Raw genomic sequence first — 25,876 nt, 5'->3', positions numbered from 1 at the left:
TGTTCTTCCTGAGGACACCTTGCATACCAGAGTTTGTGCTTATAAATGTCATCAGCTGAACAGTAAATTTGTCTCTCATTCCTTGGACATGGATCCCCATACAATGCATTTTGCGTGGTCTCATTTATTTCATTTTCATATTTCATATTTGTCCACTTGTGCTCCCGCTTCTCTCCCTGTGAAAGGTTCCCAGACCTCACGAATGTTCTGCTTAGCAACGCTGGCCATCTGTAGCAGGTTCCCTCATAAGTAGGTTCTGAGAACTGCATATTTATAGTTTATTTAGAAAATGTAAGGAAGTGACAGGAGGGTGAACTAGCAAAGGATGAATTATTAGTCTATTTACCACAGTAGGAAACAAAAACTAAATTCTGTAAGAAAGTTCTGAAAATACCTAAAACACAAATTTTAGAATTGTCCAAGCCAAAAGGGGAAAGAGCTGGGGTATTTTACATTACCACTATTGCTTAATTCCCAGACACTACAGGCCATCCTTAGCACAGGCAACATGTTTTCTGGCAATTCAAGAGCTGCCCTTTAATAAAGACTCAGAGACTGACATTCACAGAAATGACAAAGAAACTAAGACAAAGCACCAGTCATGCCTGATACAGCTTTCTAGACTGGTCACATGTCCATCATGAACCTGGAGGGCTCTGTGCATTGAAATGGATCAAATAAAGAGAACAGGGGTCAGCACAGTGGTAGGGCATTTGCCTTGCATGCAGCTGACCCAGGATAGAACTGGTTCGATTTCCAGCATTCCATATGATCCCTCAGACTTACCAGGAGCGATTACTGAGCACAGAGCCAGTAGTAACTCCTGAGCATCGCTGAGCATGGCCCCAAAACCAATAAATTAATAAATAAATAAACTGCTTAAATAAACAAATATGGGGCCGGAGAGATAGCATGGAGGTAAAGCATTTGCCTTGCATGCAGAAGGATGATGGTTTGAATCCCAGCATCCCATATGGTCCCCTGAGCCTGCCAGGAGTGATTTCTGAGCATAGAGCCAGGAGGAACCCCTGAGCGCTGCCAGGTGTGACCCAAAAACCAAAAAAAAAAAAAACAAAAAAACAAAAAAACAAACCAAACCAAACAAAAACAAAAACAAAAAACAAAACCAAATAAAGAGAACAAAATTCTGACCATTAATCAGTATACCCCCCATTCATAGTAAGAGTGGTAAAAGACATGGAAGCTCCAAAGGTGTCACTTCATTCTATAAAACAAGATGAAAATTTCTGCTCACATATTAACAACTTTGGGTAATAAGTAACTGCACATACATAGAATTTGTTCCTAACCCTCTTTTTCTTATGACCATGTAGAGAGTCTCTAAATTCTCATTCTCCTTCATGGTTTTTATGGTCATGATTTTCAACTCCCAAATCCATGAACAATGTTGATAACTTCTTATTCTGCTTGACTGGCTTAGTCAAACAATGGAACAAAGCACCTTCCCCCTATCTTTCTCTGAATAATCCTTTGGCCTTTCACACACTCACCTGCACAGTGTAGCTTCCCAAGGTGGTGGCCCGTTTAAACCTCCGGCCTTGCTGCTGGGACATCATAAAGAGCTGGGCCAGACGCTGCTCCATGATCCGGGCAAAGCTCTGGTTGTGCAGGCCCACCAGCGAATTGTCCACACCCTGTAGCACTATGGATGCAGAAGGCAAAGGAAATACTTAGAGCAATTGTTTTCTTTTTTTTTTTTTTTTTTTTTTGGCTTTTTTGGGCCACACCCAGTAACGCTCAGGGGTTACTCCTGGCTATGCGCTCAGAAGTTGCTCCTGGCTTGGGGGACCATATGGGACACCGGGGGATCGAAATGCGGTCCGTCCAAAGCTAGCGCAGGCAAGGCAGGCACCTTACCTTTAGCGCCACCGCCCGGCCCCGCAATTGTTTTCAAGTACAGCACCAGACTGGAACCACTGGGCTATGATGGTGGCTAATAACTAACTATAGGTCCACAGATTGTACTTGAATTAGTGCTAGGCAGCAAAAGGGTTGACAACCACTGGCTTAGAGGACAAAATGATAGTTGAGAAACCATGGCCATTGGGAAGGAAGTACATGTCTCACCAAACACACAAACACGATGTCCAAGCATGGCTTTCACTCAAACAAGCAAAGGCAATAAACAATTCTTGTATTCTTAAAGAGACAAAAATTCACATGGGCTGGGAATGTTATTTCATTTCATTGGCCCAATTACCACCCAGTTAGAGACCTGTTGCTGCCCATCTACCAGGACTGAGAAATAGTTTGGCTATAAGAACATGTTGTTACAATCACATTTTATCTGGGACAGATCTGGCCACTGATGACAGTGAGATACAGAGAATGATGTGTGAACAGACTGAGAGAGAAATAAAAATCCACAGCTGATCTTAGAAATGACTTCTTTGGAACCATAAATGCCAAAACATCCCCTTAGAGAGCATAAAGCAATTCTCTTTCTAGGGCCTTTGTGAGCAACTCAGCTCATCTGTCAGCAAGATTCCTGCAAATAAAGATGAAATACCCCTGCTTTCTACCAGATCTCAAAGCCCCTTACAACCTCTCCCCTGATGTGGTTGACCTCCTGTCCCTACATAGGAATGTCTGGGTTCTTGTTAGTTCAGAGGTATCCTCTCTAGTAAAAGTACAGAATGTAGTAAAAAAGATTAATTATGGAGTTCTGGATGGAGGTGGATGATGGTGTGATATGGATGGAGGGGCCTTTTTCCTCCAGCCTGGGCCACACGTCTGTAACTCCCTTCAGCTGGAAGATCTTAGGCAGCGAAGAAAAGACTCACAGCAATCAGGTTTCAGGAGATATCAGTTTTATTCAAGGCCCTAGCCACCTAGGCTAACAATTTAAGCAGCATATTCCAGCTGCCCTGTCATCTTAACATGTTTCTTCACCTCCATCCTGTCAGCTCTCCTTCCCCTTCTCCCTTTCTGAATCTCTCTGAACCAATCCTCCAAATCCCCTTCCTGCCCCTGAGGTAATCCTTTTGCTACCTACCAAAGACCCTTCCCAGATATGGGCAGGTCATACCATCTGGTAAGGTTACCAGGAAGAATGGGGGATGGGGTAACATCGAACTGCAGAATGAGTTCTCACTGGCCTCTAATGGTCTCTGGATAAGGATAAGGAGAATACAGAACAGATAAGGAAAATCAGGTAAGGCATGGGTTACTTGACGAAAAACCCAGTGTTAAGTCAAGGATAGATGCCCAAGAAAAGGACTAATCAAAGACTTCAGGAATAAAAACTTTTCAGAAACAAAATGGTGGCAGTTGCAATACCTGTGAAAGAACTTAATGCTGCTGAGGGTTCATTGTTCCACAGCTGTTAATGTGTTCCAATACAGTTTTTAAAGAATAAATAACCCCCTTAGGGAAGTTTTGTAGGTCACAGGAATTCCTTTATCAGTACCTGGACAGTCAACACTGCACAGTTCCCACACACATACTGGCCTCTATTTGCAAAGAGAATGTATCCTTAGGACACAGCTGGGCAAGAATTGGAAATTCTTAGAATTTCCAAGAATTACTTGGAATTGGAGCCAGGGAAATGGGTTTAGATCCTGGATATCCCTTATTGAGTATTCTGAAGCAAGTTGGCTAGTTCATTGGGATCAGAATATTTTTTCCGACTGTCATATGAACAGTGTTTTTGTTTGTTTGCTTTGTTTTGTTTTGTTTTGTGACCACACACAATTGAGCTCAGGGCTTATTCCTAGCTTTGTACTCAGGGATCACTCCTGGGGTGTTCAGGTATTGAACTCAGTCAGGCATACAAAACCAGCACTAATCCCTATTCAATCATTCTGGCTTGAATCTATTCTTTTTTTTTTTCCTTTCTTTTTTTTTTAATTATTTTGTTCATAAGTCCCATTTTTGGTGATTCTTATCCCAACAATGAGTGCCTGGTGATTGGGTACTCAAGCCTATCATGTGGTACTCAGGTCTGGTGATAGTGGTAGTACACCAGAATAACCCTCAGCAATGTTTGAGTGATCAGGCCAGTGCCAAGGATCCAACAATGAGTCTTATACATTCTTTTTTGTTTTGTTTTGTTTTGTTTTTTTGGCCACACCCATTTGATGCTCAGGGGTTACTCCTGGCTAAGCGCTCAGAAATTGCCCCTGGCTTGGGGGGACCATATGGGACGCCGGGGGATTGAACCGCGGTCGAGATCTTTCCTTGGCTAGCGCTTGCAAGGCAGACACCTTACCTTAGCGCCACCTCGCCGGCCCCGAGTCTTATATATTCTTGGCATGTTTGAGTCATAGCTCTGGTGCCAGGTCATTTATTTTTTAAATGATTCTAGCATAGTACTATATGGACACATGAAAGATGTTATAAATTGTATTTTTATTGCCATTCAAATGTGCCTCCTGTGTCACATCTGGCAGTACTCAGGGGTTGCTTCTGGTAGGCTCAGGGGACCATATGGGATGCCACAGATCAAACCCTGGTCAGTCAGGTGCAAGGCAAGAGCCTTACCCACTGTACTATCTCTCTGCCTCCATGTGCTTTTTTCTTTAATAAGGACATCCTACCAGAGGAAGAAACAGTGTGAACAGAGAGAAAAAAATAGTTAAATCTTAAGACTTCTTGCCTGGTGTGAGAAGTGTGGCAGGCTTCTGGCCCTTTTTGCCTTTTGTTTATTTTCAGAGCCAGGGATTAAACTGAAGGCCTCACACAGGCACTGACAAGTGTTTGGCCTGAGCTCTAGACCTCTGGCTCTTAATCCTCAATCTGCACATGGAAGAGGGTGGAAAGTGTATGTACCCACATCCCTCATAGCAACACAAAACAGCAATAGAGCTTGGACCCTGGCGTGGGTGCCCAGGAAGGCATCAGCCCCCTCAACTCTTCCATTAGGCTCTAGCTGCCCAGCTTAGCACCTCTGACTCAACTTAGAGGAGGCGGGTATGTACCTAGCACTATTCAAAGAGACTCAGTCCAGAATATTCAGTGCTTTACATCACCACTTCCTTACTTATTCTTTAGTTACAACTTCACTGGGCTCTAAAACTTTTTTTATTTTCTTTTTGAGCCACACCCAGCAATGCTCAGAGGCTACTCTTGTCTCTGCCCCCAGGAATTACTCCTGGTAATGTATGTGGGACCATATGAAATGTCAGGGATTGAACCTGATTGGCTGTGTGCAAAACAAGTGCCATACCTGCTGTACTTTTGCTCCAACCCCTAGGCTCTAAAATTCTAAAGAGGTCTGGATCAAAGTAAATTATTTTATTTGTGCTAACAAATTTTGAGTAGAAAAAACCTTAATGTTTATCTAACTGCTCCTTGTTCTTCTATGCAGTTATTTTATTGTCCTTGTGCAAGGACTTGAACCCAGAACCTCATATGCAAGTTAAGTGATCTATCACTGAGCTATATTCCATGTCTATCTTCTTTCATCCTGAAAACGAAAGAATTATGCACAGAGAGCCTACGTTACAGTGTAAGGACAGTGTAGGTAGGTAAGTAGCAGAGCTGACACCAGGAAAAAAATCCTACAATTGCTGAATCTAAGTTGTTTTGACTCAGATTGGTGGGTGAAATAAAGTCAGACAAATGCTAGTAAAATAGGCTCTCACTTCTGCCTGGCAGCAATATTAAGTCCTTCCATCTCTGAGTCACCTCCAAACCATTTCTGTCTACAGAATGCATGGACAACAGGGAAGTCCCAGGATTCTTTGGAAAAGAGACTTCAGGAGTCACCCCAGAAATAGGTTTTCCATCTCAGAGGGAAGGGAGATGTGAGTTTCTTGCCAAAATATCTAATCAAAGTGTAATTGGATCACAGAGAAAAAATATTTTATAATACAAACTCCAGGAAGTGAAGTTAATCTAAATGCTATGGACTATTAGCAATAAGTCAACAATAAGATTGATAAGATTTATAGAGGATTGGGGTGAGGGAAAACTGAGGTTATTCAGAGCCTGTGGTTTTGTATAAGGCGAAGAAAGTGCTCTTCATCTCTTACTTTTTAATCTCCTATCCTCTTCTGAAAATGATGGTTCAAGTTTGCTGTTGGGGATCAGGGATCTAGTACATAGAATAGGGAGGGAGGAAGGATGTCAGGAGCTGGAGGAAGGAAGGAAGGAAGGAAGGAAGGAAGGAAGGAAGGAAGGAAGGAAGGAAGGAAGGAAGGAAGGAAGGAAGGAAGGAAGGAAGGAAGGAAGGTAGGAAGGAAGGTAGGAAGAAAGGAAGGAAGGAAGGAGGGAAGGAAAGAGTAAGGAAGGAAGGAGAGAAGGAAGGAGGAAGAAAGGAGGGAAGGAAGGAAGGATAGATGGAAGGAAGGAAGGAAGGAAGGAAGGAAAGAAGGAAGGAAGAAAGGAAGGATGGAAGGAAGGAAGGAAAGAAGGAAGGAAGAAAGGAAGGATGGAAGGAAGGAAGGAAGGAAGATGCCAGAGGAAAATCAGGAGAATTCCTGAGATACAGCTCCCTATCCTTTTAGGTACTGATTAACTGATCCAACAATCCTCACATAGAGTCAGAAGCACAGTTCTGCACAGATTACTGTGATCACTAGTAAGCATCACAGAAAAAAATAAATAAAAGAAGCTGCCTTGGGCAACAGACAGGGGCTTGGGTCTGGGAAAAATCCTGAGAACAAGGGTTTGCATGCACCAGGCTCTGTGTTGAGGCAAACATTACTCCAGAGGCAAGACACAGATGTGTGGAGAGGATGAAACAAGCGAATGTCCAAAGAGCCCTGGTAAAGAATGGACATGTTATCACTTAATGAAAATCTTAAAGCTAGTCAAAGCAGAAGTTTGCAAGTTAAGAAGCAGAGTTCCTGGGGGAGGAGACATGAATTTGTTGAGGTTACATAATGTGCAGACTTTGAAAAGGTATTGCTGGCTTAGCATTGTCTTCCCCTTGGGCACAAACTCTAATTTTGTTTTAAACACATTTCTTGAGTTTGACTTCATAGCAGGTAAAAATCACCTCTGCCTAGCCAAAGCTCTGTGGGGTGGGGGTGGGGCCAGGGAGAAATGCAATTTTCAGCAATTTGAGAGAGATTTTTGAGCTACTTTATGCAGCAGCAAGATATGCTCCCGATTTGATATTTTAGGCAGCACATCACGGCTTGTCTGGGCCACTGAAGGAAGGAAGAGATGTAGTGGGAGGAGGCAAGTTCTGGATGGGTGTACCTGCTCTGGGCATCCTCAAAGACTTGCAGGATCTTCATCCCTCTTTGATCTGGGTCCAGCAGCCCCTCTGCTTCCCCCCCCCCCAATTCATACTTAGATACCCTAATTTAGATTGTGATGCATTTGGGGAGAGGGCCTTTAAAGAGAAGCTTGTGGTTGAATGAGGTTATAGGGAAGGGTGGAGGGTGGTGCCCTTTTAAGATGAGGAAATTCTGCACAGGAAAACCAAGAGAAGACAGAAGAAAGGTATCAGCAGGCTCAGAAGAGAGATCTCAGAAAATGTGAGCTGGAGAGAGAGAGTGCAGGACTGAAAGTGCTAGCCTAGAGGAATAGATGTGACTGACACTAGGATATCAAACGTTCAGTCTCTAAAATAGTAAGAAAATTGGTAGAAGGTGCTGGGTTGAAGTAGTGGTTATTAAAAGCTCTGAGCAAATAGACTTCTGTTAGTCTTTGATGAAAAAATATGCCCAGGTCCCCCATCTGCATGGCTGCCACAGATTCTGCCCTCCTCGTCTCATGTCCCCATCACACACACAATTTACAGCTCAGCAAGTCTTTTCTCCACAAACTCTTTTTGCTCCTAGTCCAATGAACAAAAGCAGAAAATGCCTTCCAAACAAGCTTGGACTTCCCTCTGCTTTGACACTCAGGATATGCCCAGATTCCTTTAGTGTGTGTGTAGGTGTGGGATTTGTGCCAGGGCAGAGAGAAAAGCACCTGACTCACAGTCCCCCACTTCCATCAGGGTCAGCAGAGCAGTGCAGTAACAACAGACAGTTCATATGAAGATACTCCAGTATCATAGAAAGCTGAGCTTTCTGGTCAAAGAGGAAGCCATTTTGCAGAAGATGAGAATGAAAAGGCAGCGATTCTGCAATGTTTACCTGACACTCTGTATTCAGTACTCATCTCAGGAGTTACCTAATGTTCAGTGATTATCTAATATTCACTCTCCTCTAGCATCGTCGGTGTCATGTTTTTCCTTCTCTCTGCTTACTCCATTTTCATGGAAGTAGCCATTGATTTATCAGACAAGACCAAAGGGAAGATGTTAATCCTGACAAGAAAGGATAAAGGGGTGGGGAATAAGAGTTTACCTGTAATTACCCAATAGTCTCTGGTTGTTTCTGATATGTCAAGGTTGGGATATTCCAGGGCTAGAACAAATAAGAAACACACCAAATTAGACAGACAGGTTGCATGTAGCATATAACAAAATACCAAGCAAATAAATTCTGCTTTCTCATTCTTAGAACTCTAGATGATACAGGTCAAAATTATCATGTGGTTCAAACATTCAGGAAAGGGGTAACTTTCAGGTGAAGTGAGTTTTTTATGATATTTTTGGGTTTCAGTTCATTCAGTTTCTCTTTTTATTTTCTTTTTATTAAATAATATATGTATTTAAGGGGTTGAAGCAGTGGCACAGCAGTAGGGCATTTGCCTTGCACGTGGCTGACCTAGGATGAACCACGGTTTGATCCCCCAGAGTCCTATATGGTCCCCCAAGCCAGGAGCAATTGATTTTTGAGCACATAGCCAGGAATAACCCCTGAGCATCACCAGGTATGGCCCCCCCAAAAAAAAAACAAAAAAAATTTTTTTAAGCACAGTGATTACAAACATGTTTGTAGTTGGATTTCAGTCATAAACAGAACACCCCTCTTCACCAGTGCAACATTTCCACTACCAATGCCCTCCATCTTCCTCCTCCCCCCACCCCTTGCCTGTATTTGAGACAGGCATTCTATTTCTCTCACTCATTAACATTGTTATGATAGTTGTTATTATAGTCCTTTCTCTAACTGTACTCACCACTCTTTGTGGTAAGCTTCACTCTTTGTGGTAAGCTGGTCTTTCTAGCCCTCATTTCTATTGTCTCTGGATATTATTACCATACTATCTTTTATTTTTCTTAAATCCCATAGATGTCACTAAGTTTTTCTATTAAAATCATCTTCAATATCAAAACCCATAGCTAGAACCTGTCTTAATGATAGTGCTTTCTCCTTCAAAACCATCCAACAATCACTAAATTTTTTGGAGTGGTTTTGGGCCTCACCTGACAGCAGTCAGTATTGATTCCTGGCTCTGAGCTCAGAATTTACTCCTGGCAGGCTGGGGAGGAGGGACATATAGGATGTCAGTTGGACCTGGGTAGGCCGCGCGCTAGGCAAATTCCCTACCCACTGTGCTATAACTCTGGCCTCTACCACTAACTTTTTAAGGAATGATTTTCCCTGAATTGGATTTTCTGATGTTAAGAACTGAGTTAGTTCTTATAAAAAATAGTCCATTTTCTTTTGGTGTGATCAGCTGAGTTAATGTATGTAAAAGGGCTTAGCATAACATGTTGCACATAGTTAAGTGCTCAGCAAATTTTATTTATTGTCATTGTTCTTATCAGAATATCAAGATGACAGAAGACCATGAATTCCTCACATGTTGCCACATGACACACACATATTTTATGACATTATATCTTCCATAAAACCCAGGGACATTATTCCTTACTACAAAAAATTCATAAAAGCTTGGCATTAGGGGATGGAGCAATAGAGCTGGTAGAGCACTTGCTTTGCACATGGTCAATATGGATTCCATCCCCAACATCTTAGATGGCCCCCCTGAGCCCTGCCAGAAGTAATTCCTGAGTACAGAGCCAGGAGTATCCCCCAAGCATGATCAGGTATAGCCCCCCCCCATAAAACCCCCCAAAATGTTGGCATTTAAGTGATATATATTTTTAATTGCAGGGAAGATAAACTAGAGGAGCACAGTCTATGGAAGTATTTCACAGTATGTGGAAGCCCAGGAGCCCTTATCTCCAGCACCACCTAATCCCCTGGCACCACCAGGAACTACCTCTGAGCTGGGAATAGCTCCTACAGCACTGCCAGGTATGGTCCCCAAATAAATAAAAATTGTGTGCTGCTATCATGTCCTAAATAAGTACATTCATGTGCATTTGCTTAGAGTATCAAAAGGATCCATATTAACAGTCCAAGTGAGAGCAATAATAAAGCAGGTAGGGCTCTTACCTTGAATGCAGCTGACCCAGGTTTAATCCCTAACACCGCATATGATCCCCCTCTAGCCCAGTAGGAGTAATAATCCCTGAGCACAGTCAGGAGTGGCCCCCAAACCAAAAACCAAAAAAGAAAAAATATTAACATATATGTATTAAAATAAATTCTGAGGTACCTTATGAAAAATGTATCAATGATTGCATTGAAGAGCACAATTGTGAATGTGCTTTGAGCAACCACATTAAATGTCTGGGTGCAAAAACATAGGCTGTAGAGTCTCCAAAGCCCCTGCCTGATGCATGGTAATGGTGATTATGTAACAGAAGCATTGGAGAGAGATGGGGCCAGAAGTCTATGGGGACTTCATCAAGTTAAGTCACGAAGCTGATTGCAAATAAGCTGTAGTATGAAAATTTTTGCCAGGGTAAGGCTTGTATTTGCTGATGGTAGAAGTGGGAGGAACCATAAGTCAGATTGCCACCAAGGCAAGCAGCTGGGTTCAGACCTGGGTTCTGTGTCTCTCTAGCTATGTAAAAAGGAGGCATCTCTTGGGGTTAATCCTCTCGGGCTTCAGTTTTCTCCTTTGAAGAATCCTGCTAATGTTGCACACCTCCTTCCTCCAGCCATATAGGGTGGTTGAGCGGATGAAAGGAGATGATATAGGTGCAAGGGAAAAGCTCTTAAGAATACTTTCTTACAACGTGCTAACAATTTAATTCCTTTTTTGTCACGTATTTTGTTTAGTGATAAAAAAAGTTTGGGCGACTGGAGTGGTAGCACAGCGGTAGGAGATTTGTTTTGCATGCAGCTGACCCAGGATGGACATGGGTTGGATCCCCGGCATCCCATATGGTCCCTGGAGTCTGCCAGGAGTGAGTTCTCAGCACAGAGCCAAGAGAAGCCTTCCCTGAGCACTGCCAGGTATGACCCAAAAATCAAAATCAAATAGTATGAGGTCTGCTCAAGAGAGGAAGACTCACAGGACCACGGCAGTTTGTCATTACAATGTGTACATACTCACGTTCAGCAATGGTGAGCGGTGGGTAGGTGAGGTAGAACCCCACCAGCTCAGCAGAGAGCTGGCGAAGGAGGCTGCTGGCGACCGTGCCATTGAGGAAGGAGCTTCGATTGCCTACCACGTACACCAAAGTGACCGTCTGGGAGGCGTTGGATGTGCTGATGATCTGAATAGACATGGGACGGAAGTGAAGGCAGACACATTAAATAAATTGAGGGTCTGTTTCATGGAGACCAAGGTAGGAACAGCCTAAGCAGACGTTGAGGGTAGGAATGAAAGGGATGGTGATAAAAGAGCAAGGAAGAGATGGGAATAAGAACGGTAGGGATCACTTTGTGCCACGAAATGTGCTAAGGACACATTTACCATATTTTTTGCCCTATAAGATGCACCTGACCATAAGACACACATAGTTTTTAGATGCTCTCCTCCCCTGCACTCAGGTTTCAGCTCCAGGCAGCATTACTCCATAAGATGAACTTTTTTGGAAGGGAAAGTGTGTCTTGTGGTACGAAAAATATGGTAATCTTTACCATGGGCCTTAGAGGTGAATCCAATGATGAATCCACTTTATAGAGGCCCAGAACGATTAAAAGATAAACCCAGTCATAGAGCTAATATTGATAAACTGTCTTGGCTATGATCCTGCCACTGTGCAAAGCTGTTATTATGGGATGAAGCCAGGATTCAAAGCTGATCCACTGCAAATTTTAACCTCTTGTGTGTAAGTGTGATGTGTTCGTGTAAGTGTGTAGTGTGTGTGTATAAATTATCTTCAGTTTACTTTATCATTCTGAAATAGAAATGTCTGCTTTAAGGAGAAAAACTGCTTTGGCAGAAAGCCTTTAGGGAATTTTAAACTTGAAAGGACAAAGCTGAACTTCAACCTAGCGAAGAAAGGGGTGACAACTTCATTATGAAATTCAGAAACATACATTATTAGCTTCTTTAGAGAATGGCTGCCTTTCTTGACAGTTCATTATTTTAGTATAGACTAGGTAAATATTATTATGAGAAGGTATGATTTTCTTCTGGCATTTTATCCATTTTTCCCAAGAGTAGAAATATTTGTTTTATTTTTAGAATTACTTTATTTAAACACTGGTTGGTTTACAAGCTTCCCCCCCCCACACACACACAATTACAAAGTTGTTCATGATTGAGTTTTAGTTATATAGTGCACAATACCCTTCACCAGAGCACATTTCCCACCATGAAAAGTCCCAAATTTCCCTCCCCCTCCCCTTGGCCTTTTCCCTACCTGTGGCAAGTCTCTCTCTCTCTCTCTCTCTCTCTCTCTCTCTCTCTCTCTCTCTCTCTCTCTCTCTCTCTCTCTCTCTCTCCTATTAGATACTGTGGTTTGCAATATTGTTAATGAAGTGGCATTACTTTTTCTCCTTTTAGCACTCAATGACAACAAAACTCTTTTCTTTGTTTTTGTTTTTTGTTTTTTGGTTACACTTGGTGGTGCTCAGAGGTTACTCCTGGCTCTGTGCTCAGAAATCAGTCCTGTCAGGGATTGAATCAGAACAAACACCCTATCTGCTGTGCTATCATTCTGGTCCCAAAACATTTTTGTTTTTTAACAAATTCTTGTTCTAGGCCTCACTTTCTATTTTTTGTGGGGAGAAGGGAATGGGGATACACACAGTGGTTGGTGCTCTGGACTTACTCCTGGTTCTGTGCTCAGAGATCACTTCTGATGGTGTTTGGAGGACCATATAGGATGCTGGGAGTTGAATCTATGTCAGCTGTGTATAAAGCAAGAGTCTTGCCTACAGTATTATCTCTCTGACCCCCTATTTTAATATATACATTTTTATATATTTATTTTATAGATATATATAGTTTGGGTAACATAACAGTGTTAATGTTTATGGTTGATATACAAGGTTACTACACCACCAAGGTGCCTGTGACTCTCCACCACTGTCCCTATGTCATCTCTAATCCTTTACCTCCTTTCCACTACCCCCATTGCTTGGTGGGGTTTTGCTAGCAATTAGAAAATGAGATTTTTCTGGATCAATGTATAGAGAAAAATATTCAAGGGGCAATATTTGAAAAACAAATGCAATAAAAAGACATTCAACTTAATGAAAGTTTTAGTTAGTTCTTCAGGTATCTGTACCTTCCCTTCCAGACCCCTGGCTTCTCTCATCATCCACTCAGAACTCTTATTGGGTTCTTTGCCCTCTAGCTTCAGATGACTGGAGCTTGAGAGAATGTGGGAGAATTGGAGGAAGCAAGAATGAAGAACTTCATCATAAGGAAATCAAATGGGATCCTGGATTCAATAGCACTGAAGTAAAAGAGCCCCGAACCCCAGCAACCTGAAACAATTTCTCTGATTTTCTTTCTTTCTTTTTTTTTTTTTTTTGCTTAAGCTTTTGGTGCTTTTCTTTCTATCATTTGCTACCAAATGTTCTGGTTAAGTAAAATGTAACATAGTCCCTAATTTTAATGGTCTACAAGTAAAGCTATGAAGAATTATAAACCTGTTACGTTTTCAATTATTCTTTGAACAAAGCAGTTAAATAAATATTTATATGTCTTTTTATATTCCACCAAGGATTCAAGGTGCCCCCATAAATTATATTAAACAAACTAAAATAGAGAATATTCATAAAAAACCAGGTCCTGGGGAAAAAGAATAAGAACCGTAGGGGATACTTAGAGAATATTATCTATATATGACAAAGGGACCCAGATAGTTACTAAATCCAAGCTTTGGGATGGATTTAAATCCAGGCAAAAATGAATCTAATGATATAATGTGGCTCATTATCAATTCAAATTACTTTCAAGAACTGTTGATATGTTCAAGGACCTTTAAGACCTTTAAAACTTATTAGATGCTATTTTTCAAATTGCCTATTGCAATCTCTTTCAAGGAGGCTTGTTACTTCCTGTACAGTTTTATCTGAACAAGAGAATTGATTTTGTTATTGTTTGCATTTCATTTGAGGGACACTCTTAATAGTGCTAGGTCACTCACTGGTGGTGGATAGAGATACACAGAAAGCATGCTCTCCAGTTCTATGTGCAATCTCTCGCCCAAGGAAGTTTTTCTTTTTTTTTTTTTTTGTTCTTAGAGATGTTTTCATTTTTTTAATTTTATTGATTAATTTCTTTAAAGAATTATGATTTACAAAGTAATTGGTATTCAAATTATATACTTAGATATATAATATTTCAACACCAATCCCACCACCAGTGTCAAGTCCCATCACCAGTGTTCCCATACTCCATCCTGCTGCCCTCCTTGACAGGCCCATTAGAAAGTTTGATGTTTGCAGCTTGGGTCTCATGTTTTCAGTATTGTCGAGTATGTACTTTGGATTTATAAGCTATCTCACTTTCCCAAGAGAGGCTTCTGTAGACCCTGGGCAATGTATTCATCTGGGTGTCCCATCCAATGCCTAATTAATAGCAGAAGCTCAATAAGCTTCCTGAATACAATTAGAAGCTGCTCTGCTTTGGAACACTTAACTAGACTTGCACACCTGTGAGGATCACAAATCCAATTAGAGAGAAAAACATCTCTCTCAAGAGAGCTGAGTCATACACCTTACATAAATCTCACATCTCTGGCACATTTTTAGATCTTTGGTCTAATATGAAACGAGTCATAATGAGATACTTCCATATATGCTTGAGTAATTCTAGAAAAGGAATGTTGTTCATTCAAATCCAATAACATGGTTTCTTCTTTTTATTGGCTTTGCTGTAATTCACTTATGCTAAATGTCAATTTCAAAATCATTGGGTTTAACTTAGCAAAAGCTAAGTATTCAATTAAAAACAGAGACATTGTTTGGCAGTTAGAAAAATTGTTGGGGGGAATAATTTTGAATGGATGGATATCATTAACTTTAGTGTGATTATTTATTTAACTGGAAAAATTTGGTCTGAGAACAGTTTTGTCTACTATAAATCCTGTAAACTATATGAACTATAGTTTACATATAAACTATATACTATAAAACTATAAGTGCTGTAATAGAGTATTCAGGACTAGGAGTCTCTTGGGAAAGAACCCATTTATTGAGCCAGAGAGATAGCAGAGGGGTTAAAACATTTGCCTTTTATAAGGCCAACCCTAGTTCAATCCCTAGCATTGCAAATGGCCTTTGAATCAGAATTGATTTCTCAACATAGAGCCAGGAATAAACTCTGGGTATTGCTCTAAAACAAACAAGAACCCTATTTTTAGTCAGAGATGTAGATAAGTGGCAGAGTACATGCCTCACATAAATAAGAGCCTGGATTTGAGTCCTTGGCAACACACACACACACACACACACACAAAACCACACACACACACAAAACCATACACACAAAACCACACACATAGGATCACATTTCTGAAACATAACATGGATATTAGTATAATATCGTGGATCAAGACTACAGTCTTGGGCTTAATTTTTATCTAATTCACTACCAGCTATGTGGAGGTTTTCTTAAACTCAGTTCCTCAGAAGGGTATTGAGTGTTGTGAAGCAAAACACTACACTTAGCACAGTCCCCACCACATAAGTCTTAAATATAAAATATGAATGTGTTTGTTTAAGCTAAGGTGGCTGTAGAAATAATTCAATGCAAATCACAGAATAGATCGATCTTGATGAATTGGCTCATTCAAATTGATTTACTTTACTGCAGGAATATGGCATATTATTTAGTATAGCTAGTTCAATTTTTTTTTGACATAACAAAAAGTATTGGGAAAGTGAGAGGAAGCTTCATCTGGGAAAATAAATATAAAAATCCCATTTCACCTGAATAGTCAGGTTGCTCTTGGTGTTCAGGACTTTCCTCTCAGCATCCTGGAAAGCCTTCTGTAGCCTATGTTCCATTGTCTGAGCAAACTTGCAGGACTGTATGTTGTCGGATTGACTCACAAACTGCAGCACTAGAATGAAAGTTGTAAATCAGAGTTCACCAAAGCTCCATGTCTCAGTCTTTTGTATTAAATAGTAGGTAGACATGACATAAAACAGTACCATTTTATATGATTTTACAGAAATTAGGCAAATCAGGATAGACAAGGTTCAAGTATAATTTTGAAAATGGCTCTTAAGGGCTGGAGTGATAGCACAGTGGTAGGGCATTTGCCTAGCATGTAGACGACCCAGGACAGACCCAGGTTCGATCCCCAGCATCCCATATGGTCCCCCGAGGCTGCCAGGAGCCATTTCTTTTCTTTCTTTCTTTTTTTGGTTTTTCAGGCCACACCGGTTTGATGCTCAGGGGTTATTCCTGGCTAAGCTCTCAGAAATTGCCCCTGGCTTGGGGGGACCATATGGGACGCCAGGGGGTCGAACCGTGGTCCTTCCTTGGCTAGCGCTTGCAAGGCAGACCTCACTGGCTTGGACCAGGAGTCATTTCTAAGCACAGAGCCAGGAGTAAAACCCTGAGCACTGCTGGGTGTGACCCAAAAACAAACAAACAAACAAACAAAAACAAAAGAAAGAGACTCTTAAAATGCTTTAAAACAATGGTCTTCAATCACAAGTTCACAGACCAATGCAAAAACACGGGCATAGAAATTTGGAAAAACACTGATCTATCACCTCGGTTATAACTACCTGGTATGTTGAACAGGACCGGAAAATGTTGAAGAATGCTAGCTTAAAACATAGATGAATTGGGCCAGAGAGATAATATAATAAGTATGGTACTTGTCTTGCTCATGGCTGCCCCGGTTTGATCTTTGGCACCCTAAATGGTCCCCTGAGCACTGACAGAACTAATTCCTAAGTACAGAACCAGAAATGAGCCCTGAGTACTGCTAGGTATGGCCCCCAAACAAAAACAAACAAACAAACAACAACAACAATAGAGGAATTAAAAACACGATGAAGCTGAAATAGTCTCTTCAACACAAAGGGTTGTGTGATTTTGTTTGAATGGAATATGCAGACATCTGTTCCAAGACTAACAAAAAGCAATCTAACAGAACTCAAGAATAGTCAATTGACCTCCATTACTAAGTTGATTGAATCTCTCAATTTAATGATTTCTACACTCTGTGGTTTTCAGACCACAAGAACAGAATTAACAGAGAAACGAAATCAAAGAAAGATTTCAAGACCTAAACTTTAAAATTGGGATTTTTCAACAGCATCTGGAACATGTTGCTCCAAAACAAAGATTTGTAGGGCTTATATAATATCCACTGATAACAGAAGAAACAAATCAGAATATAATACTTGGTGCTAATGAATATTAATTATGTTAATTCATAAGAAAGATTTTTTTTATGAACAAGTATTTCTAATACATTCAGGGAAAAATGTATCTAATGGGGTGGCTGAGTATTTGATTAGCAGAATCCTTTAAGTTTTAAACCTTGATCCTCTTGGTACTCCTTGTCCCAGAATATTAATCCATTCCTTCTGAGTTACTTGCCTGTTTTCAGCTGGAAGTAGCCAGCAGGCTGGGCATTCCATGGAGAGGCAAGTACTGCCACAGACTGTAAGTTTGGAATATGTTGCTTCAGATCTGCAGTGACGTTGCTGATTCCATAAATACCTAGCATTTCCATCACTACAGCAGGCAAGTACACCAGCCTCCCTTTGGTAGCGTAATAACCAATCGTGACATTATGAGAATGTTCCAGAATATCCACCTACAAAACAAATCCACCAAAGAGTTTAGTGCTTATTTTTGCTGTACTTTGAGTTCTTCTTAGTGTTTCTGAAGACCACAATTGTTCTTTATCATGGCTGAGAAACAGGAAGTTCCAGTTCAGTCAAAATGATAACACTCAAGCACAGACACAGATTGGCAAGTTTCAATTTGGCAGAATACAAATATAATTTATATCAAACTTGTATCAGAACAAAATTTTGGGGGAGTTGTGTGATTCCTTAAGTGTTTCAGTGAGCAGCATCTTTAAAAAACCCAGAAAAGTAAACAGGAAACTTCCAGCAAATGGGATGCTAGATCATATTATATTTTATTCCATTTCTCATCATTTTTGAACATTAAAAGGTAGAGATGAGGTAGATTAACTGGGGACATTTTTAGGACTTGGAGAAGTTGGAAATGAAGTGAAACCTCCTTCTACACTGAACCTTAACCTCTTGCCCAGCTTCTAAGTTGCCGGCAAATTAGAAAGAAAATGGGTCATGGAATTTCTGCATCTGGTCTTACAGTACTTTTGTAAGGCTGATCATTCTGACACACTGGAAGATTCTTAGATCTCAGCTATTTTTACGCCATTGTTGTTTTTGGTGTGTGTGTGTGTGTGTGTGTGTGTGTGTGTGTGTGTGTGTGTGTGTGTGTGTGTGTGTGTATGTGTGTGTGTGTAAAATCATTCCCCACAGTTGGGTTCTAACATGCTAGGGTTCAAACAAAAGTATTAAATAAGTATATAAGCCATTCTTACTCTTAAGCCCATCTTACTTACTAAGAGTAAGTAAAATGGCTTTCCTGATGATATATAATCATGGCTTGACTTGATCTGGATTTTAGATTTGGGGTTTGGGTTTTTTTTTGTTTGTTTTTAGCCACACCAAGTTCTGCTGAGGGTTTATTCCTGGATCTGTACTCAGAAATTACTCTTGGCAGTGCTAAGGAGACCAACCATATGGGTTATCAGGGATTGAACCCAGGTCCAAGGCAAGCACCCCACCCACTGTACTATCTCTCCATCCTCTCGGGTTGGTTTTTTCGTTGTCTTTTAGTTTGGGCTTTGGGCCAAACTCTGCCCACTGTACTATCTCTCCATCCTCTCAGGTTAGGGTTTGCTTGCTTGTTTGTTTGGTTTTAGCCAAAAAACAAAACAAAACAAAAACCCAAAAATTACAAAAAAAATTACCAAAAGAAAACAAAAAAAAACCTTTGGTGCTCAGACTCTGTGGGGACAGACCCTATGGGATGCTGAAATCAAAACTGGGTTGGCCGCATGCAAGGCAAACGCCCTACTCACTATGCTTTTATTCCAGCCTCATCTAGGTTGATTTCATACTTACTTTTTGTCCTATTTTATCCACATTAACAAGGTTATATATCTGCCAAAAAAAAAATGAAGATAAACTGCTTTCCATAATAGAGGTAACTGATTTTTCCACACTGAACTCCCTCTGACAAAATGTCCTAAGGCACTGTTCAAGATGAGTTTAGGGCAGACAGATAACTTTTTTTCTGAATCTGGATGCAGCCCTAAATAACATCTAACCACCCAGTAAGATGTGACTGCCTTTCTAATCTTACCTCAAAAGAAATAGGTGTCTATTTAGGGATTATTTACTTTTAACACCTTCTTAATTCATGCAGTCATATTTTTGAACAAAGGGACTCGAAGTTCAATGTTACAACCTTCAGTAGATAACAAAGTCTAACTTGAGTTTATATATTTTAATTTGGAGGCCATACTTGGAAGTGGTCAGAGTTACTCTTTTTTTTTTTTTTTTTTTTTTTAGTTTTTGGGCCACACCCGGCGGTGCTCAGCGGTTACTCCTGGCTGTCTGCTCAGAAATAGCTCCTGGCAGGCACGGGGGACCATATGGGACACCGGGATTAGAACCAACCACCTTTGGTCCTGGATCGGCTGCTTGCAAGGCAAACGCAGCTGTGCTATCTCTCCGGGCCCCAGAGTTACTCTTGGCTCCACACTCAGGAATCACTCTGGGGAGTGCACAGGAGCCCATGTGGAATGCCAGGAATTGAACCCAGGTTGTCATTTGCAGAGAAGCACCCTACTTAATTGTACTATCACTCGAGCCCCTAACTTGACTTTAATAAAATGTTTTGATTATCTCATGCTTATAATTATCTTTTATTTGTAGCAAATAATCCTGATGTCCATGTAAGGTGAAAAAACCAAACATCCTTTCAAAAGACACCTTTTAAAAACATAATAGTTGCTATAGTGGTTTATGATAATGTGGAGAAAAGAGGAAAAAATGTCAAAGGAATTTGAAAATGATTGTAAATGTTTCTGTTTGGTTGCATAATGTATTTTTTTAATTTTTTTTAACAATATAAACTATTTTATTTTATTTTTTTAATATAATTTTTTATTTTGATCATAGTGGTTTACATATTGTTGACAATAATATTTTAGGTACATATTTACACAAAATCAGGGGGGATTCCCATCACCAAATTGTCCTCCCTACACCTTCGTTTTTGTCCTACCTCCCATTTCCTCTTCCCTCATCTCCAGGGCGGCTAGAATATTTGGTCCCCTCTGTATCTAATCTACTACTTAGTAGTCTTGCACCTGTTTGGTCTTGATGCCTCCCTTATTTCCCTCTCTATCTGGAGGCAGGACTAGCTAGTTCACATTGCATGGTTTTGCCTGAAAAAGAGAAAATAAATAAACTGGGGTAAGAGTCTAATGCCCCGAAAATGGGCGGAATCCTTCTGTATTTTTTTTTTTACCAAAGTTTAGTTTTAACTTTGGATGGGTTTGGTTTTGTTTTATTTGGTTTTGTAGTTATTTTGTTTGTTTTTGGTGTGCATTTTGCTTATTTGCTTTGGGGTAAAACTGAAGCACTCAGGGGCTACAGCTAACTAGTTCTGTGCTTTAGGATTGCTTATGGTGGTGCTCAAAGGGAACATGAGGTCCTGGCAATCAAAGAAATCCTGCATGCAAAACATGTGCTCTAAGCATCTCCTCAGCCCTCACATTTTCAATTTTAAATACAGTTTGTAGTATAAAACCATAGAAAGTTCTTGTGGAGAACATTTCCCTTTAATTTTTTTCTCCAGAATTATATAAAAGAACTCGACAATGGTAAGAAACCATGTACCAAGACTCATATCTAGTTTGTGGTGTGTTGTGGGGAGGGGGGAATTACTAACTTGAACACAGCTGTAGAACAAAGCAGCAAGGAAAAAGCCAGAGCATTGCTTTGAAGTAGTGCAAAGGATTGTCCACTGACTGTCAATCACATTTTCTGGTTTGAAACTTGGAACCAAACCAAAAGAGTGTAAAACAAGGCTTCCATCAAAATCAACTAGCAGTTGTTAAACAGTTTTTGGCATGAAAGTGTTTGATGGGGGAAAATGTCTACTTTCCCGTCTGCTGCAGGCAATTTGAGCAAAGCTGGACTTGATTTACAAGTAGAATCATTTTTAAAATGTCCAGAAATAAATCACTAGCTATTTAGTGAGGAAGATAATGGACACAGCCATAGATGGCTTCTGGAGTATCACACTAACAATGTTAAATACTTTCCTCAAATAATGGGATAATGGAACCACTGAAAAACAGTTTCTAGGCTTAAAAAATAATCTACACATAAAGCAATTAACTTCACTTTTCCATCTCAAAATTTGCCCTTTTCCTCCTCCAGTCACCACGCATTAGCTATTTGCCAAAATAAAGAAAGATTCTGCTTCTGGAAAGTGTGCCTATGGTACCTACAGTGGAGAAAAATCAACTAAATATAGCTCAGAGCCAAGAAGAAAATGTGGATGGGTTAGACTGATCACAAAAACAAAGGGCTTACGTGGGCTGAGACATTGTTCTGGTGAAAAGCCTTCCGCAGAGCCTGTGTGAGTCCTTTGGCTACATTGAACCTCAAGGATTCACTAATCTGCATTCTCCTTTGTGTCAGAAAGAGAACTGTGGAGGGAAAAACAGAGCATGGCATCAGGCAAGGTGCAGACTTCCTCAGTAACAAATCCTCCTCTCCCCACAGCCATCATCTTCTCCAAGTTCCTGTCTACATTGGTGACCAATGGCCTTAACAGTGAGAGTGCTGGTCTGGGGTCTGTATGAGAAAATACTGCCTGTGAGACTCAAGTCCAAAGCGAAGAAGGCTCCTGCTCTCTGTGGGCATTTGTAGAGATGTTAATCTGATGGGAGCACTAGGTTTCTGATCAATGCTGCTTCTGTCTTTGAAAGTCAGACCCAGTATGGCCTGTCCCTGATGGATTTGCCTGCAAGAAATTTCTGCAGCAGCTTTCCCCTGATAATCTACATAAAAATAGAACCTAGGGAATATTTTAAGTATTGAGCCCTGGAATCAGGAGGGCACAATTCCCATAGGTGAGATGAGTCAGTGATGGAGACCTGGTGAATAGAACAGAGGATAGCATGTGCCAGGTGCTACTGGGTGCTACCTAAAAGGAGTAGCCAGCTGTGAGCTGGGAAAAAAAGAGGGCATGTCTCCTGGAGAAACTTCCGCTTCCACTGAATCCTGGAGGATAAGAAGCAAGCCAACCAGGGAGACATTGGCAGCACCTGTCTGGGCAGAAAAAAAAATGCAAAGGCACAAAGGAAAGGAAATGAAATGGATCTGTGCATCTTAAAGCTTGATCCAGAGGGCAAAATGGGAAGTGAAGTGTTTTAAGGAACAGCATGCATTCTAAAGGTTTCCTAGACTGCAAACAAGAGAACATATTGGGGAGAAGGGGCAGGGTGGGGTTTTCAGGCAAAGACATAAATTCAGCCTATGTTGTAGAAATTTAGGGAACAATGACAACAGGTGAATTAGGAAAGCAGCAGACAGTAATGGAAGGATATTGAAGAGGAAGAACTAAAGGAAACTGGTGACTGACAGGGTTTGTATGGCTGGAGGAAGGCTGTGGGCAGGTTCATGGAGGACAAAAGAGAGAGAAGAATCTTCTAGACTTCTGCATGTAGATGGGTGGAGTTGCCTGCCATTCAGGGAGGAGGCAGAGATAGATTTGGAGGGGAGGGGTAGAGGAGGAACTAACCAGATGGTGTCACTTCTTGGGAAACAGAGATGCTGTACTTTCTGCTAGTCCTCGTTTCACGATTTCCCATTTTAGAATAGGATATGCCTCAAGATATCATTTCATTCTTGTGGGGTGAGAGGAAGGCGGGATGCGAGCATTCAACATTGGCATGATCTTTCAAATAATGTGTCTGATGCTTTTTATAGCAAACACTACCACACTATCAAAAGCACCCTGTGCTGTCTAGGTCTGCTTGGTTGCCCCTGGGAAGTGGGGCCTACAGAGATCACATCCATCTGATGGCACTTAGGTATGGAATCTACCAAAAAAAAAGAACTCACAAAGAAACAGTTTCAAGGGTTTCAGAGAGGAGTGATGATTCAAATGGGGAAGGCTATTTAATACAGGAATTTTATATAGTCAGTCTTAGAGGTGGGTGTGCATATCACAATCATAGCTAACAATGTAGTTTTATCTTGGAAAATTACTAAGAGAGTAAATCTTATTTATTTGTTTGTTTTTGGCCATAGCCAGTGATTCTCAGGGCTTATTCCTACCTCGATGCTCAGAGTTTACTTTTGGCTCTGCATTCAAGAATCATTCCTGGTACCCTAGAAATACTCAGAGGACCACCTGGGATTGCTGAGGATCGAACCTGGGTCAGAATTGTGCAATACCATACTGCACAATTAAAAGCGTTGATTTCAGAGGCCGGAGAGGTAGCATGGAGGTAAGGCATTTGCGTTGCATGCAGAGGTCAGTGATTCGAATCTCAGCATTCCATATGGTCCCCTGAGCCTGCCAGGAGCAATTTCTGAGTGTAGAGCTAGGAGGAACCCCTGAGCACTGCTGGGTATGACCCAAAAACCAAAAAAAAAAAAAAAAGTTGATTTCAAATATTCCTATCACAACAACAGCAAATTGTCAACTATGTATGGTGGTGGGGATGAACTAGATTACTGCAGAGATCATTTTGAAGTATACACAAATGCCCACATTATAGTGTACTTCTGAAATCATGCAATTCTACTTGTCATTGGCAGCTCAACTAAAATCCTGAATCTGTCCCAGAGAGCAACAACTCTGTTTGTTGTAACAAATGACATTTTGTGGGGATGTATTTTAAATCTGTGCAAGTTGGTAATTGCCAAAACCAGATAAATAATATCTCTGATTACTAAGTTTTAAAAAATTTAAAATAACTTTTGCACCATCCAACTTTTTCAAGTTTTTCTTATTAACATCAAAACCAAATCCCTGTGACCCACCAATGTGAGGGTGAGAAAACACATGACAAGGGCCAGAGAAATAGATCAACGGGCTAAGTACATACTGTACATGTAGGAGACCCAGGTTTGAGGCCCAGCACCATAAAGTACCAAAAACACAGAGCTGGGAGTAGCTCCTAAGCACAGCTGGTGTGGCCCCAAATGAAAAGGGAATCAGAAGGTGAAGAAAGAAAATAAGAAAATACATGTCAAAAAGATTTTCTGAATTCTGTCATACTTTCCAAGATTTTGTATTTTACTAATCATCATTCATTCACCAGAGACATCACTGACTCACAAATAAAATTTACTTAGTCTCATTTGTGTCTTAGACACAGATTGTGTCTTAGACACTGATTTCCTAGGGGCTTCTGATAATAGGGCTGATCCCAGGACTAGGTTCCATATCACATCTTATTCATTCTCTAATTACTTCATCAGAGGTTCTTAATCCGGCATTACTGATATGCAGGGCTGGATTCTTTGTTGTTGATATCTCCTGGACATTGAAGGATGTTAAGTAGCATACAAGATCACTATCCTCTTAGATGCCAATTAGGATCCTGCATACTCTCCATATTGAGACCTCTGGAATGTTTCCAGACATGGTCATATATACCCCCAGAGAAGCATAAAGATAAACATAAAGATCCCTGACTGAGAGGAACTGTTCTTAGAGAAATCTAGGGGTTCTGTTGACTCTGCAGCAGAATGTGCTTGATGCTCTCAACTCAAATCACATCTGTGGACCCTTACCTGTTTTCACCAGGAGTTTACTGGACATCTGACACTCCAGATTGGATGTGATTTTGCTGGTCGTGACCACTGCAGTGGACACAGCAGAAAGAGCAGTATCTGTGTTTTCTGCCAGTATAGAAGGGAACCGAGTGGCCCTTCCCAGGGCAGTGATGGAGGTCAAGGCTGCTGTGATTGTCAGCGGATGTGTGGTGGAACCTCGGGGTATGTCTGGAGGGGTGGGGTTTGGAAGGCCTGTGTGCATGGCTTGTGATTTCCTGGGGGGGAGTGTTGTGGACAACAGGCCAGATGCAGCACCCGTGTTCCCTGGCATGGCTGTGTGAGCACTCATGGTGTGTGCTGTTCTTGCAAGCATGTAGGTCGGTGTGAATGAGAAGGCTGGATGGACAGTTCCAGGTGTCACCTTGGGGCCAGATGCTGCACTGCTTGTGACATTTTTAACCAGGGCAGTGGTCAAACTGCTCTTGACCAATCCTGAGGCCATGGCTGAAGGGCTGTTACCACTGCCCTTAGCAACAAAGGCTGCAGACAGCGCCAGCGGACTTGATTTCTTCAGCAACGATGAAGCACTGGCTGCTGTTGGCTCAGCCTTCGATAACACTGAGGAGTCTGCTGCAAAGAAGAGAAAAGAAAAGTTTGTCATTGCCTGGAAATACACGCATGCCTTGTGGGGATGAATTCGCCTTACTGGTGAATTTGCTGGGATACAAAGTCTCTGTGCTCTGGAATTTAGGTGGAATTTAGGGCTTTCAAATCATGAAGTCCAATTAACCCTAATGAGAACAAAACATATGGCAAAGCAATGGTAGGTATTATGAACACTTAGATTCTGCACACTTTCCAAAAACAAAATCAAGTTCTTGGATGATCAAGGACATGACTATTTAGGGCAACTAACTCATTCATAGTCTTGAAAAGGCATGTTGCTACTTCTGAGCAAAGCTGAGGTTTTATATGGAGCTTTT

General features: G+C 41.1%; 1 protein-coding gene across 3 annotated transcripts in view; it reads right to left on the bottom strand.

The window, feature by feature from the left end:
• Positions 1–25,876, bottom strand: part of KIAA1549L (KIAA1549 like) — a 311,480-nt gene that overhangs the window by 105,852 nt on the left and 179,752 nt on the right. For all 3 annotated transcript variants that reach the window (XM_049780074.1, XM_049780075.1, XM_049780076.1), the window contains 7 exons: positions 24,912–25,523; positions 21,693–21,808; positions 17,638–17,857; positions 16,005–16,138; positions 11,224–11,386; positions 8,271–8,330; positions 1,512–1,663 (listed from right to left, as the gene is read on the bottom strand). In XM_049780074.1, the coding sequence (XP_049636031.1) occupies positions 1,512–1,663; positions 8,271–8,330; positions 11,224–11,386; positions 16,005–16,138; positions 17,638–17,857; positions 21,693–21,808; positions 24,912–25,523 (1,457 nt within the window). The remainder of the gene's footprint in view (positions 1–1,511; positions 1,664–8,270; positions 8,331–11,223; positions 11,387–16,004; positions 16,139–17,637; positions 17,858–21,692; positions 21,809–24,911; positions 25,524–25,876) is intronic.

This window comes from Suncus etruscus, chromosome 9 (assembly GCF_024139225.1).
Source record: "Suncus etruscus isolate mSunEtr1 chromosome 9, mSunEtr1.pri.cur, whole genome shotgun sequence".
NCBI classification, from domain to species: domain Eukaryota; kingdom Metazoa; phylum Chordata; class Mammalia; order Eulipotyphla; family Soricidae; genus Suncus; species Suncus etruscus.
The sequence above is the reverse complement of the archived record's forward strand: the minus strand, read 5'-3'. Positions and strand labels throughout refer to the sequence as shown.